Raw genomic sequence first — 25,569 nt, forward strand, 5'->3', positions numbered from 1 at the left:
AGATGATAAACTGAGACCACATCTGTGCTCTCAGGTAGATGTAAAAGATCCTATGGCACTATTTTGAAGAGTTATTCCTGGTCAATATTTATCCCTGAATGAACATGACTAAAAAAAAACAGATTATCTGGTCATTATCGCATTGCTGAATCCTAAGATCAGCCATGAGTGTTTGAATGGCGGAGCAGACTCGATGGGCCATATAGTCTACTCCTGCTCTTGTGTTCTTGTGCTGTTTGTGGGATCTTGCTGTGTGCAAATTAAATGATGACACTTCATAAAGTACCGTAACATCCCAAGGTTGTGAAAGGCGCTATATGAATGCAAGCTCTTTCTTTCAGGGTCTGTAGCCCAGGTTAGGGGTAGGTCCTGGGTCTGAGGGCAGGTGTGTGGCCAGGGGCAATGGGAGGGGCAAGAACTCAGGTACCTGAATCCTGGGGCAGCCAGTGGATAGATTTTTAGGGAAGGGCGGGCGTTTCTCTTGTGATTGACAGCCTGCAAGAGCAAATTAGGTCTGCCCACTGTGATTGGCAGTTTTGTTGTCCAATCCAAATGTAAACTGATATTGCGGGCTGTGAATGTAACCAATCAGAATTCAGCCTGATGTCTACCTGGGCCAATCAACGCCGGGGGCGGGGTAGCGGTGTCGCCTCTGATTGACAATTATTGTCACCAATGGGGTTGGTCGTCCAATGAGGGTGGCATGCGCGCCTGATGGACAGAGGATCGGACCAATGGGAATAGGCGGGCTGTGCAGATTTACCCAATGAGGAGCGGCAGGAGGCGGGCTTTCCTCCAGCGGACCCCGGGAGCCGGCCGGTTGATTGACAGCGGCTGCAGGAGGGAGGATGTGGCCGCTTGTGTGCAGCTGCTTTCCGGCTCTCATTCTGCTTCAGCAGATGCTGGTCACTGCAGGTGAGTTAATGTAAGTGACTCTGTTCATTGCATTGGAGAATTTAATCAGATTAAAATGCAGGGGCCTGGGAGATTGAGAGCCTATTTATCGCAAGGAGTGCTCCAGCTCCCAAACCCAAATCAGGGAGTTGACAGACAACAAAAACAGAAAATACTCAGCAGGTCTGGCAGCATTTGACCAGAGAGGAGCAGAGTTAATGCTTCAGGTCAGTGACCCTTCATCAGAACTGACAAATAATGGAAATGTAATAGGTTTTAATCAAGTGAAGGGGAGGAGAGTCTCTCCTGCCCCATCAAACACTTTGTTTTCTACACTCCCCCCACCTCACTTGCTTAAAACCTAATTCTTTTCTAAACTTTGTCAGTTCTGATGAAGGGTCACTGACCTGAAATGTTAACTCTGCTTCTCTCTCCACAGATGCTGCCAGACCTGCTGAGTATTTCCAGCACTTTCTGTTTGTGTTTCAGATTTCCAGCATCTGCAATATTTTGCTTTTATTTTAGGGAGTTGCCAGGTCTGGCAGCCCCCTTCGACCATGAGGCAAAGCAGCAAGGGAGGATGTTGGCAATTGCATCTTAGTGTCAGTTTGGTTTAGTGGGTAGCGTTCTCGCCTCAGTTAGCGGCTTATGGGTTCAAATCCCACTGTAGCAACCTGAGCACAAAACCTAGGTTGACCCTTCCAGTGCAGTACTGAGGGAGTGCTGCGCTATCCGAGGTGCGAGGCTGACACTGCCAGTGCAGTACTGAGGGAGTGCTGCGCTCTCCGAGATGCTGGGCTGATACTGCCAGTGCTGCATTGTCTGAGGTGCTGGGCTGACGCTGCCAGTGCAGTACTGAGGAAATGCTGCACTGTCCGAGGTGCTGGGCTGACACTGCCAGTGCAGTACTGAGGGAGTGCTGCGCTCTCCGAGATGCTGGGCTGATACTGCCAGTGCTGCATTGTCTGAGGTGCTGGGCTGACGCTGCCAGTGCAGTACTGAGGAAATGCTGCACTGTCCGAGGTGCTGGGCTGACACTGCCAGTGCAGTACTGAGGGAGTGCTGCGCTCTCCGAGATGCTGGGCTGATACTGCCAGTGCTGCATTGTCTGAGGTGCTGGGCTGACACTGCCAGTGCTTCACTGTCTGAGGTGCTGGGCTGACGCTGCCAGTGCAGTACTGAGGAAATGCTGCACTGTCCGAGGTACTGGGCTGACACTGCCAGTGCAGTACGATGAGAGTGCTGCATTGTCGGAGGTGCCATCTTTCAGATGAGAGGTTAAATTGAGGCCCCTTTTGCTCCTTGAGGTAGACTATTTCCTGCACAAGCTCAACTGGCTGAATGGCCTCCTTCTGTAACCACCCCATGATTCTATGAATTTCACAGGTTGGAGCGTCTCGGATTAGCATGCATAGACCAAAAAAAAAATAGAACCTGACCTTTCAGAAGTGGGAAAACCCCCCAGAAAATGCTGGAAATACTCAGTGGATCAGGTGGAGAGAAAAACAGTTAATGTTTTACCTTTCATTAGAACTGGGAAAAGTTAGAAATGTAATAGGTTTTAAGCATGTGAAAGGGGGGGGGGCATGGTGGAGAGAATAAAAGGGAATGTCACAGAGTCAGTACAGCACAGGCCATTTGGCACATGTGTAATCCCAGTGACTGAGGAAGAGCAGGACTGTCAGTCCATGCTGGCTCTCTGGAGAGCAATCCAGTCAATCTGATTCCCCTCCAACTCACCCATAGACCAACAAGTTTATTTCCATCAAGTACCCATCCAATTTTCTTTTGAAGTCATTCCTTGTCTCTGCTTGCACCATCCTCGTAGGCAGTCAGCTCCAGGTCGTTACCACTTACTATGTAAAAAAAAAAGTTCTTCCCCCACATTCCCCTGCATCTTGTGTCCAAAACCTTAAATCACAGAATCGTTACAGTGCAGAAGGAGGCCATTCGGCCCATCGTTTCCACACTGGCTCTCTGAAAGAGCAATTCCCTTAGTGCCATTTCCTCGCCTTCTCCCCGTAACCCTGCACATTCTTCCTTTTCATATAACTGTCTAATTCCCTTTTGAGTGGTTCAATTGAACCTGCCTCCACCATGTTCTCAGGCAGTGCATTCCAGACCTCAACCCCTTGCTGCATGAAAAATTTTTTCTTCATGTCACTTTTTCTTCTTTTACCAATTACTTTAAACCTGTGCCCTCTCGTTCTCGATCCTTTCACGAGTGGGAACAGTTTCTCTCTATCGACTCTGTCCAGACCCCTCATGATTTTGAATACCTCTATCAAATCTGCTCTCAGCCTTCTCTTCTCCAAGGAAAACACTCCCAACTTCTCCAATCTATCTTCATGACTGAAATTTCTCATCCCTAGAACCATTTAGGGGGTGGTGGTGGCGTTGTGGTATTGTCACTGAACTAGTATCCCAGAGACCCAGGGTATTGCTCTGGCGATATGAGTTCAAATCCCACCACAGCAGAAGGTGGAATTTGAATTCAATTAGTAAATCTAGAATTAAAAGATGGCTGTGAAACCATTGTCGATTGTTGTAAAAACCCATCTGGTTCACTAATGTCCTGTAGGGAAGGAAATCTGTTGTGGTTGATTCTTACATGCCCTCTGAAATGGCCTAGCAAGCTACTCAGTTGTAACTACCTGCTACGAAGTCAATAAACCGACCCCACATGGACTGCAGCGGTTCAAGAAGGCAGCTCACCACCACCTTCTCAAGGGCAATTAGGGATGGGCAGTAAATGCTGGCTTGGCCAGCGACGCCCACATCCCATGAATGAATAAAAAAAAATTCTCACGTACCTTTTCTGTACTCTCTCCAATGCCTTCACATCTTTTCTAAAGTGCGGTGCCCAGAACTGGACACAATATTCCAGCTGAGGCCGAACTAGTGTCTTATACAAGTTCAACATAACCTCCTTGCTCTTGTACTCTATGCCCCTATTAATAAAGCCCAGGATAATCTTTGGGCCTCCTTATCTCGAGAGACAATGGGTAAGCGCCTGGAGGTGGTCAGTGGTTTGTGAAGCAGCGCCTGGAGTGGCTATAAAGGCCAATTCTAGAGTGACAGACTCTTCCACAGGTGCTGCAGAGAAATTTGTTTGTCAGGGCTGTTGCACAGTTGGCTCTCCCCTTGCGCCTCTGTCTTTTTTCCTGCCAACTACTAAGTCTCTTCGACTCGCCACACTTTAGCCCTGTCTTTATGGCTGCCCGCCAGCTCTGGCGAACGCTGGCAACTGACTCCCACGACTTGTGATCAATGTCACAGGATTTCATGTCGTGTTTGCAGACGTCTTTAAAGCGGAGACATGGACGGCCGGTTGGTCTGATACCAGTGGCGAGCTCGCTGTACAATGTGTCTTTGGGGATCCTGCCATCTTCCATGCGGCTCACATGGCCAAGCCATCTCAAGCGCCGCTGACTCAGTAGTGTGTACAAGCTGGGGATGTTGGCCACCTCGAGGACTTCTGTGTTCGAGATACGGTCCTGCCACCTGATGCCAAGTATTCTCCGGAGGCAGCGAAGATGGAGTGAATTGAGACGTCGCTCTTGGCTGACATATGTTGTCCAGGCCTCGCTGCCATAGAGCAAGGTACTGAGGACACAGGCCTGATACACTCGGACTTTTGTGTTCCGTGTCAGTGCACCATTTTCCCACACTCTCTTGGCCAGTCTGGACATAGCAGTGGAAGCCTTACCCATGCGCTTGTTGATTTCTACATCTAGAGACAGGTTACTGGTGATAGTTGAGCCTAGGTAGGTGAACTCTTGAACGGCTTCCAGAGCGTGGTCGCCAATATTGATGGATGGAGCATTTCTGACGTCCTGCCCCATGATGTTCGTTTTCTTGAGGCTGATGGTTAGGCCAAATTCATTGCAGGCAGCCGCAAACCTGTCGATGAGACTCTGCAGGCACTCTTCAGTGTGAGATGTTAAAACAGCATCGTCAGCAAAGAGGAGTTCCCTGATGAGGACTTTCCGTACTTTGGACTTCGCTCTTAGACGGGCAAGGTTGAACAACCTGCCCCCTGATCTTGTGTGGAGGAAAATAGTTCTTCAGAGGACTTGAACGCATGTGAAAGCAGCAGGGAGAAGAAAATCCCAAAAAGTGTGGGTGCGAGAACACAGCCCTGTTTTACGCCACTCAGGATCGGAAAGGGCTCTGATGAGGAGCCACCATGTTGAATTGTGCCTTTCATATTGTCATGGAATGAGGTGATGATACTTAGTAGCTTTGGTGGGCATCCAATCTTTTCTAGTAGTCTGAAGAGAAAACGTCTGCTGACGAGGTCAAAGGCTTTGGTGAGATCAATGAAAGCAATGTAGAGGGGCATCTGTTGTTCACGGCATTTCTCCTGTATCTGACGAAGGGAGAACAGCCTGTCAACGGTCAATCTCTCTGCACGAAAGCCACACTGTGCCTCAGGGTAGACGCGCTCGGCCAGCTTCTGGAGCCTGTTCAGAGCGACTCGAGCAAAGACTTTCCCCACAATGCTGAGCAGGGAGATTCCACGGTAGTTGTTGCAGTCACCGCGGTCACCTTTGTTTTTATAGAGGGTGATGATATTGGCATCGCGCATGTCCTGTGGTACTGCTCCCTCGTCCCAGCACAGGCAAAGCAGTTCATGTAGTGCTGAGAGTATAGCAGGCTTGGCACTCGTGATTATTTCAGGGGTATTGCTGTCCTTCCCAGGGGCTTTTCCGCTGGCTAGAGAATCAATGGCATCACTGAGTTCTGATTTGGTTGGCTGTATGTCCAGCTCATCCATGACTGGTCGAGGCTGGGCTGCATTGAGGGCAGTCTCAGTGACAGCATTCTCCCTGGAGTACAGTTCCAGGTAGTGCTCAACCCAGCGGTCCATTTGTTTGTGTTGGTCAGTGATTGTGTCCCCTGATTTAGATTTGAGGGGGGCGATCTTCTTGATGGTTGGCCCAAGAGCTCTCTTAATGCCATCATACATTCCTCTGATGTTTCCGGTGTCTGAGGCCAGCTGAATATGACTCCATAGGTGTTGCCAGTAGTCGTTTGCGCAACGCCTAGCTGTTCTTTGTGCAGTGCTTCTGGCTGCTTTAAGTGCAGCGGATGTTAAATCGCTGGGGGCTTTCTTGTAGTTCAACAGTGCAATGCACTTAGCGGCTATGACAGGTTCCAGCTCTTCATTATGAGATTGAAACCAGTCTGCATTTCTCTTCGCGCTTTTGCCGTCGGTGGTCAAAGCTGACTCATAGATGGCATCTCTGATGTGGGCCCACTTGGTCTCAGCATCCCCTGTCGGAGTGTTTTGAAGGGCTGTTACAAGTGAATTTAGAAATTTTTGTAACAGCTGTGGGTGAGAAATTCTGCTCGTGTTGATGCGCGGGTGGCCCTTCTGCTTGGAATGATGCAACTTCTTTGGTCTGAGTCTAACCTTGCTGCACACCAGGGAGTGGTCAGTGTCGCAGTCCGCACTGTGGAAGCTGCGTGTGATTTGAACACTCTTTAAGGCGGCTTGCCTTGTGACAATGAGGTCTAGCTGGTGCCAACGACGCGATCTTGGGTGCCTCCATGAAACCTGATGACAGGGTTTAGTGTGAAAGAACGAGTTGGTGATGCAGAGGTTATGATAGGTACACAACTCGAGCAGTCTCTGCCCGTTCTCATTCATCCTTCCAACGCCATAGCGCCCAAGGCAGGAGGGCCATGAGTCAGGAATAGGTGTTCGGTGTTGGGGATGCTGCTAATGATATGGAGTTGCTCGTAGAACTGGTCTTTAGCTTCAGGTGGGGAGCAGAGTGTTGGAGCATAGATGCTGAGTAGGTGTACTGGACCAGAGGCGGTGAGCAGTCGGAGGGACGGTATGCGTTCCGAGCCATTTGAGGGAGGCTCTATCATGCTGAGCAAGGAGTTTCTGATGGCGAAGCCCACTCCATGCTGTCTTGGTTCTTCAGGATCCCTGCCCTGCCAGAAGAAGGTGTAGTCTTGCTCTGCTAGAGATCCGCTCGCAGGGAGGCGTGTCTCCTGAAGTGCTGCAATGTCCACATTGAGTCTACTGAGCTCGTTGTTAATGATGGCGGTCTTCCGAGAATCGTTGATTTGTGTAAGGTCTTCCGACAGGCCAGGACACATAGTTCTGACGTTCCAGCTTGCAAAGCGAAGGGCTGGTACCTTCTTTCCTTTTTTCGTGTTGTTTGGTGCGGTGTATCAGTCCACCTTTCGGGCAATGGCCCTGAGCTCCAAGCACCCATTGAAGCAGGTAGACTGTGGCGGGACAGAACCTTATTGACCGGGGGCTGCCCGGTTTGAGGCGGGCGGTAGCTGTCCAGCGAGGTGCAATGACCTCTCCCACCGACAAAGGCAACCCGTGGCGCCCAATCTCTACGCCAATTTATCTGGATTATAACTCGTAACTGCTGCCTTCCGTGTTGTGTCAGTCGCTGTGAGGCAACTCTGGAGTGACCTCTCCATGGCGCATGCCTGGGCGAATTTATGGAGGTTGAGAGTTGCCCAGTCGTCAAAACCCCCCTCTCGGCCTTTCTGGTGGGGTCCAAAGGAGTGCAGAGCACGACGTTTGGCACCAGTATGGCTGCAGGAACTGCCAGAAACATGCCAAAGGTGACACATGACCGCCTATGGGGTTCCGCTCCGGATTTTCTGTTCGGGTTTACTCCCTTAGCCTTGGTCTCTTCCGAGACGCCCACAAGGCAGTGGGGTTGTTAGGGCCCCTACACAGGTGTAGGATGGTGCCGGTGGGAGGAGGGGATGCGAGGGGGAGGGGTGGAGGGAGGGGGGTGCGAGGGGGAGCTGGGAAGGGGGCTGTAAGGGGGTGGGGGGTTGCAGGGGAAGGGGGTGCGGGGGGAAGATGGTGCGAGGGGGCGTGGGCTGGGACGGGGTTTGAGGGGGGGGGGGTGAGCTGAGAGGGTGGAGCAGGGAAGGGGACGGGGGGAGGAAGGGGGGGAAAGCGGGTGCAGGTAATAAGCCATTTCCTCAGTGCCCACCATCGACGTCCGGAAAGCTCATCCACGTCCTTCAGGAGGTGAAACTGTACGCATTATTAACAGCTTTCTTAAAATCCATATAAACAACATCTAATGCATTCCCTTCAGCAACCTTCTCTGTTATTTTATCAAAAAAAATCGATTAGGTTAGTGAAGCATGATCTGTCTTTTACAAATCTGTGCTGGTTCTCCTTAATTAACTTAATTACGGAAACGTGGTTGAGGGATGGGCAGGATTGGCAGCTCAATGTTCCGGGGTACCGATCCTTCCGGCGTGACAGAGGTGGAGGTAAGAGAGGAGGGGGAGTTGCACTATTGATTAGGGAGGACATCACGGCACTACTTAGAGAGGATATCCCGGGGGGAATGTCCAGCGAAGCCATATGGGTAGAACTTAGAAATAAGAAAGGGGTGATCACTTTGATGGGATTATACTATAGGCCCCCCAGTAGTCAGAGGGAATTGGAGGAGCATATATATAGGGAAATCACAGATAGGTGTAGGAATTATAGGGTTCTTGACCCTTCCACCAATGGGAACAGTTTCTCCCGATCTACTCTGTCCTCATCCTTCATGATCTGAAAGGTCTGATTCTTTCTTCACAGATGCTGCCAGACCTGCTGAGTATTTCCAGCACTTGCTGTTTTTATTTCAGATTTCCAGCATCCGCAGTATTTGTAAAAGGGCAGGTGTTGCATCTCCTGCACTTGCAGGGGAAGGTACTATGGGAAGGGAGAGGGGTTGTCATGGCTGATTGAGGAGTGGAGCAGGGTGTCACAGAGGGAATGGTCCCTTTGGAATGCTGAAAGGGGAGGGGAGGGGGAGATGTGTTTGGTGATGGCATCATGCTGTAGGTGGCAGAAATGGCTGAGGATCATCCATTGAATACAGAGGCTGAAGGGGTACAAGTTGACGACAAGGCGAATCCTATGATGGTACTGGGAGGGAGGGGAAGGGGTGAGAGCAGAAGTATGGGAAATGGGATGGATACGGTCAAGGGCTGTCCCTTTTGCTGCAATCTCCTCCACCCCACAACTGTCTGAAATATCTGTGCTCCTCCAATTCTGAACTCTTGAGCAACCCTGATTTTAATCACTCCACCATTGGAGGCCGTGCCTTCAGCTGCCTGTGCCCTAAGCTCTGGAAGTCTCTCCCTCAATCCCTCTGCCTCTCTAACTCTCTTTCCTCCTTTAAGATGCTCTTTAAAACCCACCTCTTTCACCCAAGCCTTTGGTCACAACCCTAATATTTTTCTGATAACACTCCTGTGAAGTGTCTTGGCATAGAACATAAAACATAGAGCAGTACAGCACAGTACAGGCCCTTCGGCCCACGATGTTGTGCCGAACCTTTAACCTACTCTAAGATCAAACTACCTACATACCCTTCATTCTCCTATCATCCATGTACCTATCCAAGAGTCGCTTAAATGTCCCTAATGTATCTGCTTCTACTACCACCGCTGGCAGCGCATTCCACGCACCCACCACTCTCTGTGTAAAGAACCTACCTCTGACATATCCCCTAAACCTTCCTCCAATCACCTTAAAATTATGCCCCCTGGTGATAGCCCTTTCCACTCTGGGAAAAAGTCTCTGACTATCCACTCTATGCCTCTCATCATCTTGTACCCCTCTATCAAGTCACCTCTCATCCTTCTTTGCTCCAATGAGAAAAGCCCTAGCTCCCTCAATCCTTCTTCGTAGGACATGCCCTCCAGTCCAGGCAGCATCCTGGTAAATCTCCTCTGCACCCTCTCTAAAGCTTCCACATCCTTCCTATAATGAGGCGACCAGAACTGAACACAATATTCCATGTGTGGTCGAACCAGGGCCTTATAGAGCTGCAGCATAACCTTGCGGCTCTTAAACTCAATCCCCCTGTTAATGAAAGCCAACACACCATACGCCTTCTTAACAACCCTATCAACTTGGGTGGCAACTTTGAGCGATCTATGGACATGGACCCCAAGATCCCTCTGTTCCTCCACACTACCAAGAATCCTGTCTTTAAGCCTGTATTCCACATTCAAATTCGACCTTCCAAAATGAATCACTTCACACTTTTCCAGGTTGAACTCCATCTGCCACTTCTCAGCCCAGCTCTGCATCCTGTCAATGTCCTGTTGCAGCCTACAACAGCCTTCCTCACTATCCACAACTCCAGCAACCTTCGTGTCATCGGCAAACTTTCTAACCCAGCCTTCCACATCCTCATCCAAATCATTTATAAAAATCACAAAGAGCAGAGGTCCCAGAACAGATCCTTGTGGAACACCACTGGTCACCGAGCTCCATGCTGAATACCTTCCATCTACTGCCACCCTCTGACTTCTATGGGCCAGCCAATTTTGTATCCAGACAGCCAACTTTCCCTGAATCCCATGCCTCCTTACTTTCTGAATGAGCCTACCATGGGGAACCTTATCAAACGCCTTGCTAAAATCCATATACACCACATCCACTGCTCTTCTTTCATCAATGTGTTTTGTCACATCTTCAAAGAATTCAATAAGGCTTGTGAGGCATGACCTGCCCCTCACAAAGCCATGCTGACTGTCTCTAATCAAACCATGCTTTTCCAAATAATCATAAATCCTGTCTCTCAGAATCCTCTCCAATAATTTGCCCACTACCGACGTAAGGCTGACTGGTCTATAATTCCCAGGGTTATCCCTATTCCCTTTCTTGAACAAGGGAACAACATTTGCCACCCTCCAATCATCCGGTACTACTCCAGTGGACAGTGAAGACGCAAAGATCATCGCCAAAGGCGCAGCAATCTCTTCCCTCACTTCCCGTAATATCCTTGGGTATATCCCGTCTGGCCCCGGGGACTTATCTGTCCTTATATCATTCAAAATTTCCAGCACATCCTCCCTCTTAACCTCAACCTGTTCGAGCATATCAGCCTGTTCCACGCTGTCCTCACAAACGACCAGGTCCCTCTCACTAGTGAATACTGAAGCAAAGTATTCATTTAGGACCTCCCCTACCTCCTCCGACTCAAGGCACAAGCTCCCTCCACTATCCCTGATCGGTCCTACCCTCACTCTGGCCATCCTCTTGTTCCTCACATAAGTGTAGAACGCCTTGGGATTTTCCTTAATCCTACCCACCAAGACTTTTTCATGTCCCCTTCTGGCTCTCCTAAGTCCATTCTTCAGTTCCTTCCTGGCTACCTTGTAACCCTCTAGAGCCCTGTCTGATCCTTGCTTCCTCAACCTTAAGTAAGCTTCCTTCTTCCTCTTGACTAGCTGTTCCACATCTCTTGTCATGCAAGGTTCCTTCACCCTACCATCCCTTCCCTGCCTCATTGGGACAAACCTGTCCAGCAGTCACAGCAAGAGCTCCCTAAACAACCTCCACATTTCTGTCGTGCATTTCCCTGAGAACATCTGTTCCCAATTTAAGCTCCCCAGTTCCTGCCTAATAGCATTGTAATTCCCCCTCCCCCAGTTAAATATTTTCCCATCCCGTCTGCTCCTGTCCCTCTCCATGACTATAGTAAAGGTCAGGGAGTTGTGATCATTATCACCGAAATACTCTCCCACCGAGAGATCTGCCACCTGGCCTGGTCCGTTGCCAAGCACCAAGTCCAACATAGTCTCCCCTCTAGTCGGCCTGTCTACATATTGAGTCAGGACACCTTCCTGCATGTTTTATTATGTTAAAGGCACTATATAAATACAAGTCGTTGTTGTTAGCAACTAGATACTTCTTCCCGCACTCTCCCAGCTGTGTAATCTCCTGGGACAGGAAAAAAGAGCCAAAACCCAGGGCCAACAAAGAAAAATGTACTGCATAAAATTCCTCTCTGCTCCCATGTCAAAGGCCGCAGACAGGTCGAAAAGGGCAAAGAGGGATAGTTTACCATTCCCAAAGTCAATGGAACTCAGTCCGGGAGATCACACGCACCGTGTGTTATCTATAAAGACACTTGGTGTCTATGTGATGCGATCTCTACCCAATCAGAGAGTCGGTATCCACCACACCAGCCGGCAACACGTTCCGGAGACTCTCTACTCTCCGGGAAAAGAGGAACATCCAGTTTGTTCCCACTCTTACACAGCAACAACAATGTTGTATTTATATATCTCCTTTAACATAACACGCTTCACAGGAGCGTTAAAAGCAAAATTAAACATGAGCCAATATTAGAACAGATGGCCAAAAGCTAGGTCAAAGGTTTAAGGAACATCTCAAAGGAGGAAAGAGAGGTTTAGGAAGGGAATTCCAGAGCTTAGGACACAGGCAGCTGAAGGAACGACCACCAACAGGGGAGCGGTTAAAATCGGGGGCCCGGCATCAATGTAGGTTAGCAAGCACAGGGGTGATAGGCAATGGTTTATAATTTTTTAAATATGCACGGGTGATTTATTTAAGTGAGCAGCCCCTTTAAATTTTTTTGCACCACCACATACGCACGATATCTGAAAGGGCTGGCTCACTGTGCAGCTTACAGGGAACATTGGTGATAGGTGAAGGGGACTTTGTGCGAGTAAGCATATAGATGAGAAATAGGATGGGGTGAAGGATGGATCCTTGGAGGAACACTGTGGTATCAGTACGGGAGCAGTAAGAGAAGCCTTGCAAGTGATTCTCTGGCTATGATTAGATAGATAAGAATGGAACCAGGTGAGAGCAGTCCCACCCAGCTGGACAACAATAGGGATATATTGGAGGAGGATGGTGTGGTCAACTGTGTCGACGGCTGCAGGTCGAGAAGGATGAGGAGGGATAGTTTACCAAGGTCACAGTCACACAGAATATCATTTGTGACTTTGATAAGAATTTATAAGATTTACTAAGATAGGGTTGTTTTATACCCACTTTTAAAATGGGAACAGACCTGGCCGCACAAATCTTGTTATGAATCGACTTTATTGAGATAAAGGTAAGGACAAGTTTAAGCTTTCAGATAAACCATAGTCACAAACTCAGGCAGTAATTAACAGTCTAACACAGCTACTACCCTTTACTATTAGAGACTGGACTGCAGAGCACACGACTCTTTCTCCTGCAGCTTTGGTCTTCAAGTTTTCCTTGTCACTCTCTTTTGCCTCGTTTTAAAATTTTCTGCCGCACAGTGTCAAAGCCAAGACTCCTTTTATAATGACAGCTTTCCTGTTAACCCTTCCCTCTCCTAATCAGTGATTAGTCGTGTATTAAAAGATGCCTTTCTTAACCAAGCAAGGATCGTTTTGTGATGGTTGCTAACCTTTCGGATTTGCGCAAGCAGTACCCCTTTATGTTGACTACTTTATCTCAATGCTTTTACATTTCGAGGTTCCTTATCTCATTACAAGGCAAATCTACACAGAAGCTGTTTTCACTGTCTGCTCTCAAGGTCTCACCCTTTTGCTGTAAGTAAGCATTTTAAAACTTAACATAATCTCCCAGAATCCCTCTGCCTTGACATCTTGTCTATACTGTGCCCTATTTCCTAGGTTTTTCCACTTTACCATACTACAAAGAAGGGTTCTAATAAAGCTAAATGTTAGTTTATGATAATAACTTAGTTAGCTTATAATAGCTGGATTTTAACAATTAGTACGCCAGTTAGTAACTTTTAGTAACCTAATAATCTTACACTTGGCACTGTGAGAGGGGTGGAAACCTGATTGGACGATTCAAACATGGAGTTCCGGGAAAGATGGGATGGATATCGCAGGCAACAGCACGTTCAAGTACATTGGAGAGAAAAGAGAGGTTTGAGATCGGGTGGTAGTTTGCAAGGCGTGATAGTAAACTATGACATAAGGGAATTAGTGAGAAAGGACCTTGGCTCACAAGATCATGAAGTCGTATTGGTGGAGATTAGGAATAGCAAGAGTCAGAAAACACTGGTGGGAGAAGTTTATAGCCTACTTACAGTAAATATACCATTGGACAGAGCATTAAACAAGAAATTATTGGAGCTTGTAACAAAGGCAATGTAATAATTGTGGGGGACTTTAATCTTCATATAGAGTGAACCAATCAAATTTGGCAAGTGTAGTCTAGAAGATGAGTTTGTGGAATGATTTTGTGACAGTTTCCTGGAGCAATACGTTGTGGAACTAATTAGGGATAAAGCTATTTTAGATCTAGTAATATGTAATGAGGCAGGGTTAATTAGTAATAAAAACAAGAAATGCTGGAACCACTCAGCAGGTCTGGCAGCATCTGTGGAAAGAGAAGCAGAGTTAACGTTTCGGGTCAGTGACCCTTCATCGGAACTGACAAATATTAGAAAAGTCACAGGTTATAAGCAAGTGAGGTGGGGGTGGGGCAAGAGATAACAAAGTAGGTCTAGATTGGACCAGGCCACATAGCTGACCAAAAGGTCACGGAGCAAAAGCAAACAATATGTTAATGGTGTGTTGAAAGACAAAGCATTAGTACAGATTAGGTGTGAATACACTGAATATTGAACAGCAGCAAGTGCAAACCTGAAAAAAAACAGTGGGTAAGCAAACTGAACAAACTAAGATGAAATGAACTAAATGCAAAAAAAAAGATTGTAAAAAATGTAAAAAAGAATGTAAAAAAAAAAAGGAAGAAAAAAAATAACTAAAAATGAAAGTAAAATGGGGGGCTGTCATGCTCTGAAATTATTGAACTCAATGTTCAGTCTGGCAGGCTGTAGTGTGCCTAATTGGTAGATGAGATGCTGTTCCTCGAGCTTGCGTTGATGTTCACTGGAACACTGCAGCAATCCCAGGACAGAGATGTGAGCATGAGAGCAGTGGGGAGTGTTGAAACGGCAAGCAACCGGAAGCTCAGAGTCCTGCTTGCGGACTGAGCGGAGATGTTCCGCAAAGCGGTCACCCAGTCTGCGCTTGGTCTCCCCAATGTAGAGGAGACCACACTGTGAGCAGCGAATACAGTATACTACATTGAAAGAAGTACAAGTAAATCACTGCTTCACCTGAAAGGAGTATTTGGGGCCTGGGATAGTGAGGAGAGAGGAGGTAAATGGGCAGGTATTACACCTCCTGCGATTGCAGGGGAAGGTGCCATGGGACGGGGACGAGGTGGTGGAGGTAATGGAGGGTTAATTAGTAATCTCATAGTAAAAGATCTGCTGGGAAATAGTGATCCTAATACAGTTGAATTCCATGTTAAGTTTGAAAGCGACACACTCCAATCACAGACAAGAATCTTAAACTTGAAGCCAATTACAGAGGTATGAGGGTAGATCTGGCTGAGGTTGCTTGGTAAGTAGACTTAAAGGTATGGCAGTAAATAAACAGTGGGAAACATTTAAAGAAACAGAGCATTGGTGAGACCACTTCTAGAGTATTGGGTACGTGTTTCCTTACTTAAAAGAGGATATAATTGCGTTGGAAGCAGTTCAGAGAAGGTTCACTCGACTGATGAGAGGGTTATCTTCTGAGGAAAGGTTGGGTCTGTATTCTTTGGAGTTTAGAAGGATGAGAGGTGATCTTATTGATTTCTCTTGTGAGAGAGACTAAAACTAGGGGGCATGGTTTGAAAATAAGGGGTCTCCCATTTAAGATGAGGAGAAATCTTTTCTCAGAGGGTTGTGAGTCTGTGGAACACTCTTCCCCAGAGCGTGGTGGAGGCAGGGTCGCTGAAAGTTTTTAAGGCAGAGGTAGACAGATTCTGGACAAACAGGGAGTCAAATGATATCGTGGGTAGGCAGGAAAATGGAGTTGAGTCCACAAACACATCAGCCTTGATTTTATAGAATGACAGAGCAGGCTCAAGGGGCTGAATGGCCTACTCCTGCTCCTAGTTTGTATGTTAATTTAAAATGTTAATTAAAAATACATTCCGTTGAAAAATAAAAACTCAGCAAGAAAGATCCATCCGTGGCTCACTCAGGAAGTTAAGGATAGCATAAGGTTAAAAGAAGAGGCTTATAATGTTGCAAATAATAGTAGCAAGTCTGAGGATTGGAATATTTTAGCAAGCAGCAAAGGGCCACCAAAAAAGTTGATGAAAAAAGGGAAAAATAGAATACGAGAGTAAACTAGCTCGTAATACAAAAACAGATTGTAAGAGCTTTTATAGGTATATAAAAAGGAAGAGAGTAGCTAAAGTAAACATTGGTCCCTTAGAAGCAGAGACAGGAAAAGTTATTATGGGGAATGAGGAAATGGCAGAGACGTTGAAAAAATATTTTGTTTCTGTCTTCACAATCGAAGACACAAGTTATATACCATTAATATAGGGTAAGCTAGAGGGAGGGAATTAAGGCAATTAATATCAGTAGAGAAAAAGTATTGGAGAAACTGAAGAGACTAAAATCTGACATACCCAGGACCTGATGGCCTACATCCCAGGATTCTAAAAGAGGAAGCTGCAGAGATAGTGGATGCACTGGTTATGATTTTCCAAAATTCCCTAGATTCTGGAACAGCAGATTGGAAGTTAGCAAATGTAACACCGCTATTCAAGAAAGGACGGAGAGAGAAAACCGGGAACTCCAGGCCAGTTAGCCTGACATCAGTCATTGGGAAAATGCTGGAATCTGTTATTAAGGAAGTCTTAACAATGCAAGCAGAAAATCATTATATGATCCGGCAAAGTCAACATGGTTTCACAAAAGGTTTTTGAGTAATAAGGGTAGATAAAGGGGAACCAGTAGATGTAGTATACCTGGATTTCCAAAAGGCATTCGATAAGGTGCCATACCATAGGTTAATAGGCAAGATAAGGGCTCATGGTGTTGGGGGTAATATATTAGCATGGATAGATGATTGGTTAACACAGAGGAAGCAAAGAATAGTCATAAATGGGGCATTTTCAAGTTGGCAGGCAGTGACTAGTGGAGTGCCGCAAGGATCAGTGCTGGGGCCTCAGCTATTTACAGTCTATATTAATGACTTAGACGAAGAGACAGAGAGTAATGTATCTAGGTTTGCTAATGATACAAAGGTAAGTGGAAAGGTAAGCTGTGGGGAAGACACAGATATGCTACAAAGAGATATTGGGAGGTTAAATGAGAGGACAACAAGGTGACAGATGGAGTATAATGTGGGGAAGTGTGAGGTTATTCACTTTGGGCGTAAGAATAGAAAAGCAGAATTTTTTTAAAAGGTTTGAAATTTGTAAGTGATGTTCAGAGAGACTTGGGTGTACTCGTACAAGCAATGCAGAAAGTTAGCGTGCAGGTACAGAAAACAATTTGGAAGGCAAATGGCATGTTAGCCTTTATTACAAGAGAATTGGAGTACAAGAGTAAAAAAGCCTTGCTAAAATTGTACATGGCTTTGGTGAGATGTGGAGTACTATGTGCCGTTTAAGTCCCCATATTTAAGGAAGGATATACTTGCATTGGAGGCAGTCGAGGGAAGGTTTGCGAGATTGGTCACTGAGATGAGAGGATTGTCCTATGATGAGAGGCTGAGTAAATTGGGACTATATTCTCTGGAGTTTAGAAGAATGAGAGGTGATATCATTGAAACATACAGGATTCTCAAGGGGTTTGACAGGGTAGACACTGAGAGGTTGTTTCCACTGGCTGGGGAATCTAGAACACGGGGACACAGTCTCAGGTTAAGGAGATAATCATTCAGGACTGAGATGAGGAGAAATTTCTTCACTCAAAGGGTTGTGAATCTTTGGAATTCTTTACCCCAGAGGGTTGTGGATGCTCCATTGATGAATATATTTAAGGCTGGGATAGACAGATTTTTGCTTTCTAAGGGAATCGAGGGATATGAGGAATGGGCAGGAAAGTGGAGTTGAAGCCCAAGATCGGCCATGATCATATTGAATAGTGAAGCAGGCATAAGGGGCCATATGGTCTACTCCTGCTCCAATTTCTTATGTTCTTAAGACTGGTGAGGTCAAGGGTTGGTTTGATGAGAAGAGGGGTAATTAAAGAGGGAGAGAACCATGAACAATATCGGCTAACATGGGGACCCCAGGAAGGGAAGCTGGTGGTCAGCAGTTTAATGGGAATAGGGTCGAGGGAGCAGGAGATGGGCCTCATGGTCAGGATGAGCTTAGAGAGGGCATAAGGGGAGATAAGGGACACTAGAGAAAGATGAGTTCAGTGCTAAGGCAGGGAGAATCTCTGGAGGAAGTTTGCTCACTGGGCTAATGGAAGGGAGGAACCCGACAGGCATTATGGTCTCAATCTTAGTGACAAAGAAGTTCATCAGCTCCTCGCACTTATTTTTGGAGGAGAGGGTGGAGGGGACAGGGGAGAGGGGTTTAAGGTGTGAGTTTGCGGTGGAGAGAAGAAGCAGTAGGTTATTTTTGCATTGCAGGATGATCCTAGAATAGTGAGCAGTTTTAGTGGTTGAGAGCAGCCGATTGTGCTTTATTTGATCCAGAAGTGAGTGGCTGAACCAGTTGTCCACCGTATCCTTTCAAGTCTGAGCTCCTTGGACATAAGACAGCCAAGATGAGGGCCGTATTGGATGAACGGCCAGGGTGAGAGAGAGAGAGTAATGGTTTTAATGTGGACTAGGGTATCAAAGGTGGAGGTGAGGGTGCAGTGAGCAGATTAGTAACTGCAGAAATGTTGTGACAAATGGAGAAGAAGGCTAGACAGTTGAATTTTGAAAGTGCAATTGGAAGTGAATTGGGGGACAATTCTTTTCCACAGGCGGAAAGAGGCAGGGTCGGGGCGTGGAAGGGGAATGTGGGTAGAGAGTGATACAAGGAAGTGATCAGAGACGGCTTTGTCTGTGATTGATAGGATGGGCGTAGAGAGGTCATGTAAGATGGCAAGTTCAAGGGAACACCCATAAATAGTGTAAACTCCTGTCTCCTGGTCCTGCCCCAATCTCTTGAACTGGAATACTCTATGCTCTTTTCATGTGTTTGACGTGTTTCTTCTTAAATGTTTAATTCAGGTCTGGGAGTCAACGAGTTTTTATATTTCCAAGTTCTGAGCCCTGGAGACATACGCTACATCTTTCAGACGAATCTGGCAAAGGACTTTGGTGGTATATTTGTAAGTACCAGCCAGTCTTGCAATATTACTGCATTTATTTTTGTTCATGGGATGTGGGCATCACTGGTTAGGCCAGCATTTATTGCCCATCCGAATTGCCCTTGCGAAGGTGGTGGTGAGCTGCCTTCTTGAACTGCTGCAGCCCTTGGGGTGTACACCAACAGTGTCAGGATGGTGTGTGGCTTGGAGGGGAACTTGCAGGTGATGGTGTTCTCATGCATCTGCTGCCCTTATCCTTCTAGATGGTAGAGGTCGTGGATTTGGAAGATGCTATCGAAGGAACCTTGGTGCGTTGCTGCAGTGCATCTTGTAGATGGTACACACTGCTGCCACTGCGCATCAGTGGTGGAGGTAGTGAATGTTTGTGGATGGGTTGCCAATCAGGTGGGCTGCTTTGTCCTGGATGGTGTTGAGCTTCTTGAGTGTTGTTGGAGCTGCATCCATCCAGGCAAGTGGAGAGTATTCCATCACACTTAGGACAAGAGCAGCATGGGAACATCACCACCTGCAAGTTCCCCTCCAAGTCACACACCATCCTGTCTTGGAACTATATCGCCGTTCCTTCACTGTTGCTGGGTCAAAACCCTGGAACTCCCTTCCTAACAGCACTGTGGGTGTACCTACCTCACATGGACTGCAGTTGTTCAAGAAGGCAGCTCACCACCACCTTCTCAAGGGCAATTAGGGATGGGCAATAAATGCTGACATAGCCAGTGACGCCCACATCCCATGAATGAATAAAAAAAAACATTCAGAATATTGACCATACTTTGCATTTCTTTATGCAGCACACGAGATATGAACAGATATATCTGGTTCCAGCTGACCCACCCCATGCCTGCAGTGACTTAAGCAACGGGGCTTTCGTTCAGGATCAGATTGCCTTGGTCGAGCGAGGGTAAGTTTTAGCAGCTCAGTTAACACTGGTCTATGAAAAAGACCTGTATTTCCCTCGTGCCTTTCACAAACTCAGAACGTCCCAAAGAGTTTTACAGCCAATGAAGTAATTTCGAAGTGTAGTCGCTGTTAGGAACAGGAGGAGGCCATTCAGCCCTTCGTGTCTGTTCCACTGTTCTATTAGATCACGGGTGATCTGTATCTTAACATGATCTATATGCCTTGGTTCTGGACCCTTACTAAACCAAATCTATTTATTCCAGTTTTGCAAATTGCAATTGACCCCTTGTATCAATAGCTTTCTGCGGGAGAGAGTTCCAGATTTATACTCTAGTGTGAAGAAATGCTTCCTGACATCATCCCTGAACAGCCTCACCGTAATTTTAAACCTGTTCTGGACTGCCCCACCAGAGGAAATAATTTCTCTCTATCTATCCTATCAACTCCTGGAATCATCTTAAACATCTCAATTGGATCATCCCTTCATCTTCTATACTGTTACAAATGAGGTGGGAGGAGTGCACTGTCTTTTCTAGTTCCACTTCTCCACAGGTCACAACATCTATTTAAATATTTACCCGGTTACCGATACAGCCAATCATATATTTATTCCAGAACAAAATACACCAATCAGGTTTCTTTAATAAACAATTAGCAGTTTATTTTAAAACAAGACTTAACCAAGCAAAAGTATTAACACACCAATTAAAATGTGAAAGTTCCCTTTTAAAAATTCTCCAACTACATTCGTGCACACACACTGGGAAAAATACAGAAATTCACTACAGAGGTCTGTTACAAAAAAGAATTAGAATTAGAACATTACAGCGCAGTACAGGCCCTTCGGCCCTCGATGTTGCGCCGACCTGTGAAACCATCTGACTTACACTATTCCATTTTCATCCATATGTCTATCCAATGACCACTTAAATGCCCTTAAAGTTGGCGAGTCTACTACTGTTGCAGGCAGGGCGTTCCACGCCCCTACTACTCTCTGAGTAAAGAAACTACCTCTGACATCTGTCCTATATCTATCACCCCTCAACTTAAAGCTATGTCCCCTCGTGTTTGCCATCACCATCCGAGGAAAAAGACTCTCACTATCCACCCTATCTAACCCTCTGATTATCGACCCTCCGGCAGTGAGAGACAAAAAAGAGACAAAAAAAAACCTACTTTGGCCAAATACCTGCTATTTCTTGATGAAAAAAGAAAGATATGGAAGGAAGTCAGTTGTCCCTTTTTTGGTCTGGCGTCCGGGTATACGGAGATGGGTCACTGGGATTGTTTCAGAAGCAGTCCAATCTGGAGCTGTCGAGAATTATTCTATTAGACTTTCTAGGAGCAACGTGGCATCAAGATTTTTGCGCCAGCACACACTTGAATCACAGGTTTTTTTGTAGTTCCTCAGGAGCTATACGGCACCAGAGATTTTTTTTTTCACACTGGATCTTGGCAGAATTTCTTCTTCAGAAAGGTAGAAAAGGAGGGCAGCTGGTGGTTTCTTTTCTCCTTGGCAGGAAAACGCCAACTGTCTTCAAACAGTTCACACCACAACTAAAACTGAAAACAATTTTCAAACCCCACACAGTGAGTCAACCTCCTGACCGCCGTAAACCTTGACATGTGGCTTTATTTCCCCGGAATTCCAAGGGTTCTACTGTTTTCTGAGCCCAAATCACAGGTGACCTCTAGCACGGGTGGCTTTCAAACAACATTTTGTCCTGTCGGTGAACTTGGCAAAAAAACACATCCATGGAATCTTTTCAGTTTTAACACAAGTTCTCAAAAAAAAAAGTATTAAAAATAAGGAAAGAGCTTTTGTAACAATACTCAATGGAATACAAGCCTCGTCTATGCAATCGTACTTATAATTTAACCCTTTTAGTCCTGGGATCATTCTGGTGAATTTGTGCTGCACCCCCTCCACGGCCAATATATCCTTCCTGAGTTGTGGTGCCCAGAACCAGAACTGATCACATACTCCAGATGGGGTCTCATCAGAGATCTGTATAATTGTAAAATAACTTCCAGCCCTTTATATGCCACAGCTTTAATTACTTAATTTATTTTTAAATTTCTTTGTACCTGTCCACTAGTTTTAATGATTTCTGTACTTGGACCCTTAAATCCCTCTGCTCGTTCACAACTCCTAGCCTTTCTGCCACTGAGAAATGCTCTGATTTATCTTTCTTGGGTCTAAAGAGTCTGACTTCCTTTCTCCTGCTGCATTTTTGCCCACTCACTTAATCTGTCAATCTCCCTTTGCAACTTTCTGCTTCCACCTACACTATTTATTCTTTCCCCTGACTTGGTATTATCAGCGTCATTGATAGATCTTGTGAAAAGTTGAGACACCAGTACAGATCCCTGGGGGGACATTACCAGTCACATCCTTCCAATTTGAGTATGTATCCATTATACATACCTCCCAACCAATTCCCTACTGTTTTAATGTAGGAACTACACCAATTTTCATGCAGCAAGATCCCACAAACAGCATTGAGTTCTTATGGTGTCCTGGCCAACATTCCTCCCTTAACGAAACAAAACAGACTAACTGGTCACTTTTTTATTTGCTTTTCGTGTGATCTTGCTGTGCACAGATTGGCTGTCACTTTCCACACTTGAAAAGAAATGCATCGTCTGTGAAGAACTTTGAAATGTCACAATGTGTTGAGGCTCTGTATAAATGAAAAGCTCCCAGTTTTTTAAAATTTATTCTTCACTTGAGTCTCTTGAATCTGAATATTCACCTTGAACAAATTGTCTGTTTTGGGTTTCATCAACTTACGTCAGGACTTTTTGTGTTTATTGGATATTATTAGTGTATCTCAGTATTCAGGACAATAACCCTCAGCCTGGTTCTTGGAAAGATGTGGGTTGTGCTGTGTCTTTCTGAGCTGCTACTTTGATGCCACTAGCTCGTCTGGTGGCTGAGTGCATTAATGCATGGCAGGACGTAACGTAATGTTGCACTTCACACAGCAAATAGGGAAAATCAGACCCCCAATCATTGTCCAGTCATTCCTGCCGAGGAGTGCATGTGCAGATATCGGGGGCGGGCTCAGTTGTAATGGTCCAAGAGCCTGCCGACATATGAGGATTTGGCCCCCTGACTTGAGCCATTGAAGAATGGCAGGGGAACCCAGGGATTCTGTACCCACAGTGAGAGTTAGCCCTTTGCAAGAGGAAGGGAGCAGTTGGAAAGCAGTAAATCTGTTTGTGTGTCTCTGTGTCCCGCAGGGCCTGTTCATTCTTGTACAAAACCCGGGTTATTCAGGACCACGGCGGCAGGGCAGTGATAATCTCGGACAACATGTACGACAACGACAGCTCGTACATTGAGATGGTGCAGGACGGTACGTCCAGGGACAGCGAGATCCCAGCGTTGTTCCTCCTCGGGAAGGATGGGTGAGTTCAGCTGGTAGTGAGGCCTTCCCCCATGCCCAGTGGGGCCAACATCTCTCCTCACTTCTGGGGGAATAAAATGTCTAGTGGAACTGGATTAGCAAATCAGAGAATGAGAGGGGTCAAATCCCCCACCCAATGATGGCGGTTTGAGAGTTAGAATTCAGTAGAAATAAAATAATCTGGAAATAAAAAGCTGGGATCAGTACAAATGTCCATGACATTGTTATAAAAAAAACCCACTAGCTAAGAAATGGTTCACTAATGCCCTTAGGGAAGGCAACCTGCTGTCTTTACCCAGTCTGGTCCTGTTTGTGACACGAGGAAAATCTGTTTCATGCAGTGAGTGTTTAAGTTCTGGAATGCACTGCCTGACGTGTGTGTGGAGGCAGGTTCAACTGAAGCCTTCAAAAGGGAATTAGACTGTTATATGAGAAGGAAGAATGTGCAGGGTTACAAAGAGAAGGCAGGGGAATGGAACTGAGGGAGTTGCTGTTTCGGAGAGCAGGTGTGGACATGATGGACTGTGTCTGCTTTCTGTGCTGTAACAATTTTATTTATTTAATTTAATTTTATTTAGAGATACAGCACTGAAACAGGCCCTTTGGGCCACTGCGTCTGTGCTGACCATTTATACTAATCCTACATTAATCCCATATTCCCTACCACATCCCTAAAATTCTCTGACCACCTACCTACACTAGGGGGCAACTTACCTATCAAACTGCAAGTCTTTGGCTGTGGGAGGAAACCGGAGCACCCGACGAAAACCCACGCAGTCACAGGGAGAACTTGCAAACTCCGCACAGGCAGTACCCAGAACTGAACCCGGGTCGCTGGAGCTGTGAGGCTGCGGTGCTAACCACTGCACCACCCCTTGTGATTCTATGTTACTCCAGGCCCACGCTAATGTGGTTGCCCCTTAACTGCTCTCTGAAATGGTTGAGCAAGCAGTTATATCAACTTGCTACTCCCAACCGAACAGCACTGTGTGAACACCATCACTACATGGTTCAAGAAAGCAGCCCGATGCCACCTTCTTGAGGGCAACTAGGGATGGACAATAAATTGTCATCTTGCCAGCGACACCCACATCTCGTGAATGAATTTAAAAAAAAACTCAAGTAATCCAACACGAGGAGTGAAGGAGGTGAACCAGAGGGAGTGATACCCAACCTGATGTCCAGATGGAGAGCAGGACCAGCAGAGGCTGGGAGCAGACCCTTTTGTAGGGTGAGCTCCAGGTGAGCCCACTTTACAAAGTAACTAGAGGTGAGGGAGGGCATTCGGCCCGTGCAGAATGAGCTCACTTCGTGCCCGCCATTGCAACATCTAATTATTTCTGGAATGATTCCAGGCTGTTGGCCTCTAGCTCTCAGGGAGTCCATGTGCCGACCACGTTTTGAGCGAGGGTTGGTGGAAATAAGCAATGCTGCCATCAATCTATCTTTTACCAGAATGGTACCAGGGGTGAGGGACTTCAGTTACATCAATTCTTTTAAAAGGTACCTGGACTTGCACCTGACGTGCTGTAACTGGCTAAGGCTACGGACCAGGTGCTGGAAGGTGGGATTAGAGTGGGCGGCTAGTTTTTTTTTTCAGACGGCGCAGACACGACGGGCTGAATGGCCTCCTTCTGTGCCGTAATTTTTCTTTGGTTACTTGGAGAGACTGCGATTGTTCTCTTTAGAGCAGAGAAGGTTAGGAGCAGATTTAATAGAGATGTTCAAAATCATGAAGAGTTTAGAAAGAATAAATAAGGAGAAACTGTTTCCAGTGGCAGGAGGGCGGATAACCAGAGATCTGGAACGTGCTGCCTGTAAGTGTGGCGGAAGCAGATTCAGTAGGAACTTAGAGAGAATCGGATAAATACATGAAGGGAACAGGGAAAGAGCAGGAAAGTAGGAATAATTGGACAGATCAACAAAAATAGTTGGAGAAAATTACAGGGCAATGTGGAAAAGAGCACGGAAGTGGGATCATTTGGTTAGCTCTTTCAAAGAGCCAGCAGACACGATGGGCTGAATGGCTCCTTCTGTGCTGCATCATTCTGATGAGCTGTAAAATGAGATGTTTGTGAAACATTACTGGCTGCTGTTTTGGGTGACCCATCATACAAAGAGCCTTTCTAAAGCCACGGAGTGGCTGCCCAGCGGTGCGGTGGGACTGGGCCTTGACAACACTCTTTTCTTTCTCCGCTGTTGGGCAGGTACATGATCAGACGATCACTGGAGTTGCACGGGCTCCCGTGGGCTGTGATCTCCATACCGGTGAACGTGAGCGGGATCCCGACGTTTCAACTCAAGCAGCCGCCATGGACAATCTGGTGAAGACAGACTGTGGTCTGCGCCAGTCCGTTTGCACTATGCCTGTTGTTCCAAAAGAGCCTCTCCCAATCAAATGAAGACTTTGTGATGTTTGCGGTTTCACACTTTATTTAATAAACAAATCTGTTCTTTCA

At 46.5% G+C, this 25,569-nt stretch overlaps 1 protein-coding gene across 1 annotated transcript; it reads left to right on the forward strand.

Moving 5' to 3' along the window:
- The first annotated feature begins 785 nt into the window (after nucleotides 1-785).
- LOC137373744 (protease-associated domain-containing protein 1-like) lies at nucleotides 786-25,569 on the forward strand. The gene is made up of 5 exons (XM_068039069.1): nucleotides 786-915; nucleotides 18,700-18,800; nucleotides 19,589-19,698; nucleotides 22,944-23,111; nucleotides 25,318-25,569. The coding sequence occupies exons 1-5, from the start codon at nucleotides 849-851 to the stop codon at nucleotides 25,436-25,438; spliced, it is 567 nt and encodes a 188-aa protein (XP_067895170.1). The 5' UTR covers nucleotides 786-848; the 3' UTR covers nucleotides 25,439-25,569.

Source organism: Heterodontus francisci, chromosome 1 (assembly GCF_036365525.1).
Source record: "Heterodontus francisci isolate sHetFra1 chromosome 1, sHetFra1.hap1, whole genome shotgun sequence".
Classification (NCBI taxonomy): domain Eukaryota; kingdom Metazoa; phylum Chordata; class Chondrichthyes; order Heterodontiformes; family Heterodontidae; genus Heterodontus; species Heterodontus francisci.

Excerpts from the sequence above, each read along its gene's own strand:
- LOC137373744 (XM_068039069.1), top strand. The coding sequence starts at position 849 with ATGTGGCCGCTTGTGTGCAGCTGCTTTCCGGCTCTCATTCTGCTTCAG. Across the intron at positions 916-18,699 it reads GCAGATGCTGGTCACTGCAG|GTCTGGGAGTCAACGAGTTT; the intron begins GTGAGTTAATGT and ends TGTTTAATTCAG. Across the intron at positions 23,112-25,317 it reads TTCCTCCTCGGGAAGGATGG|GTACATGATCAGACGATCAC; the intron begins GTGAGTTCAGCT and ends GCTGTTGGGCAG.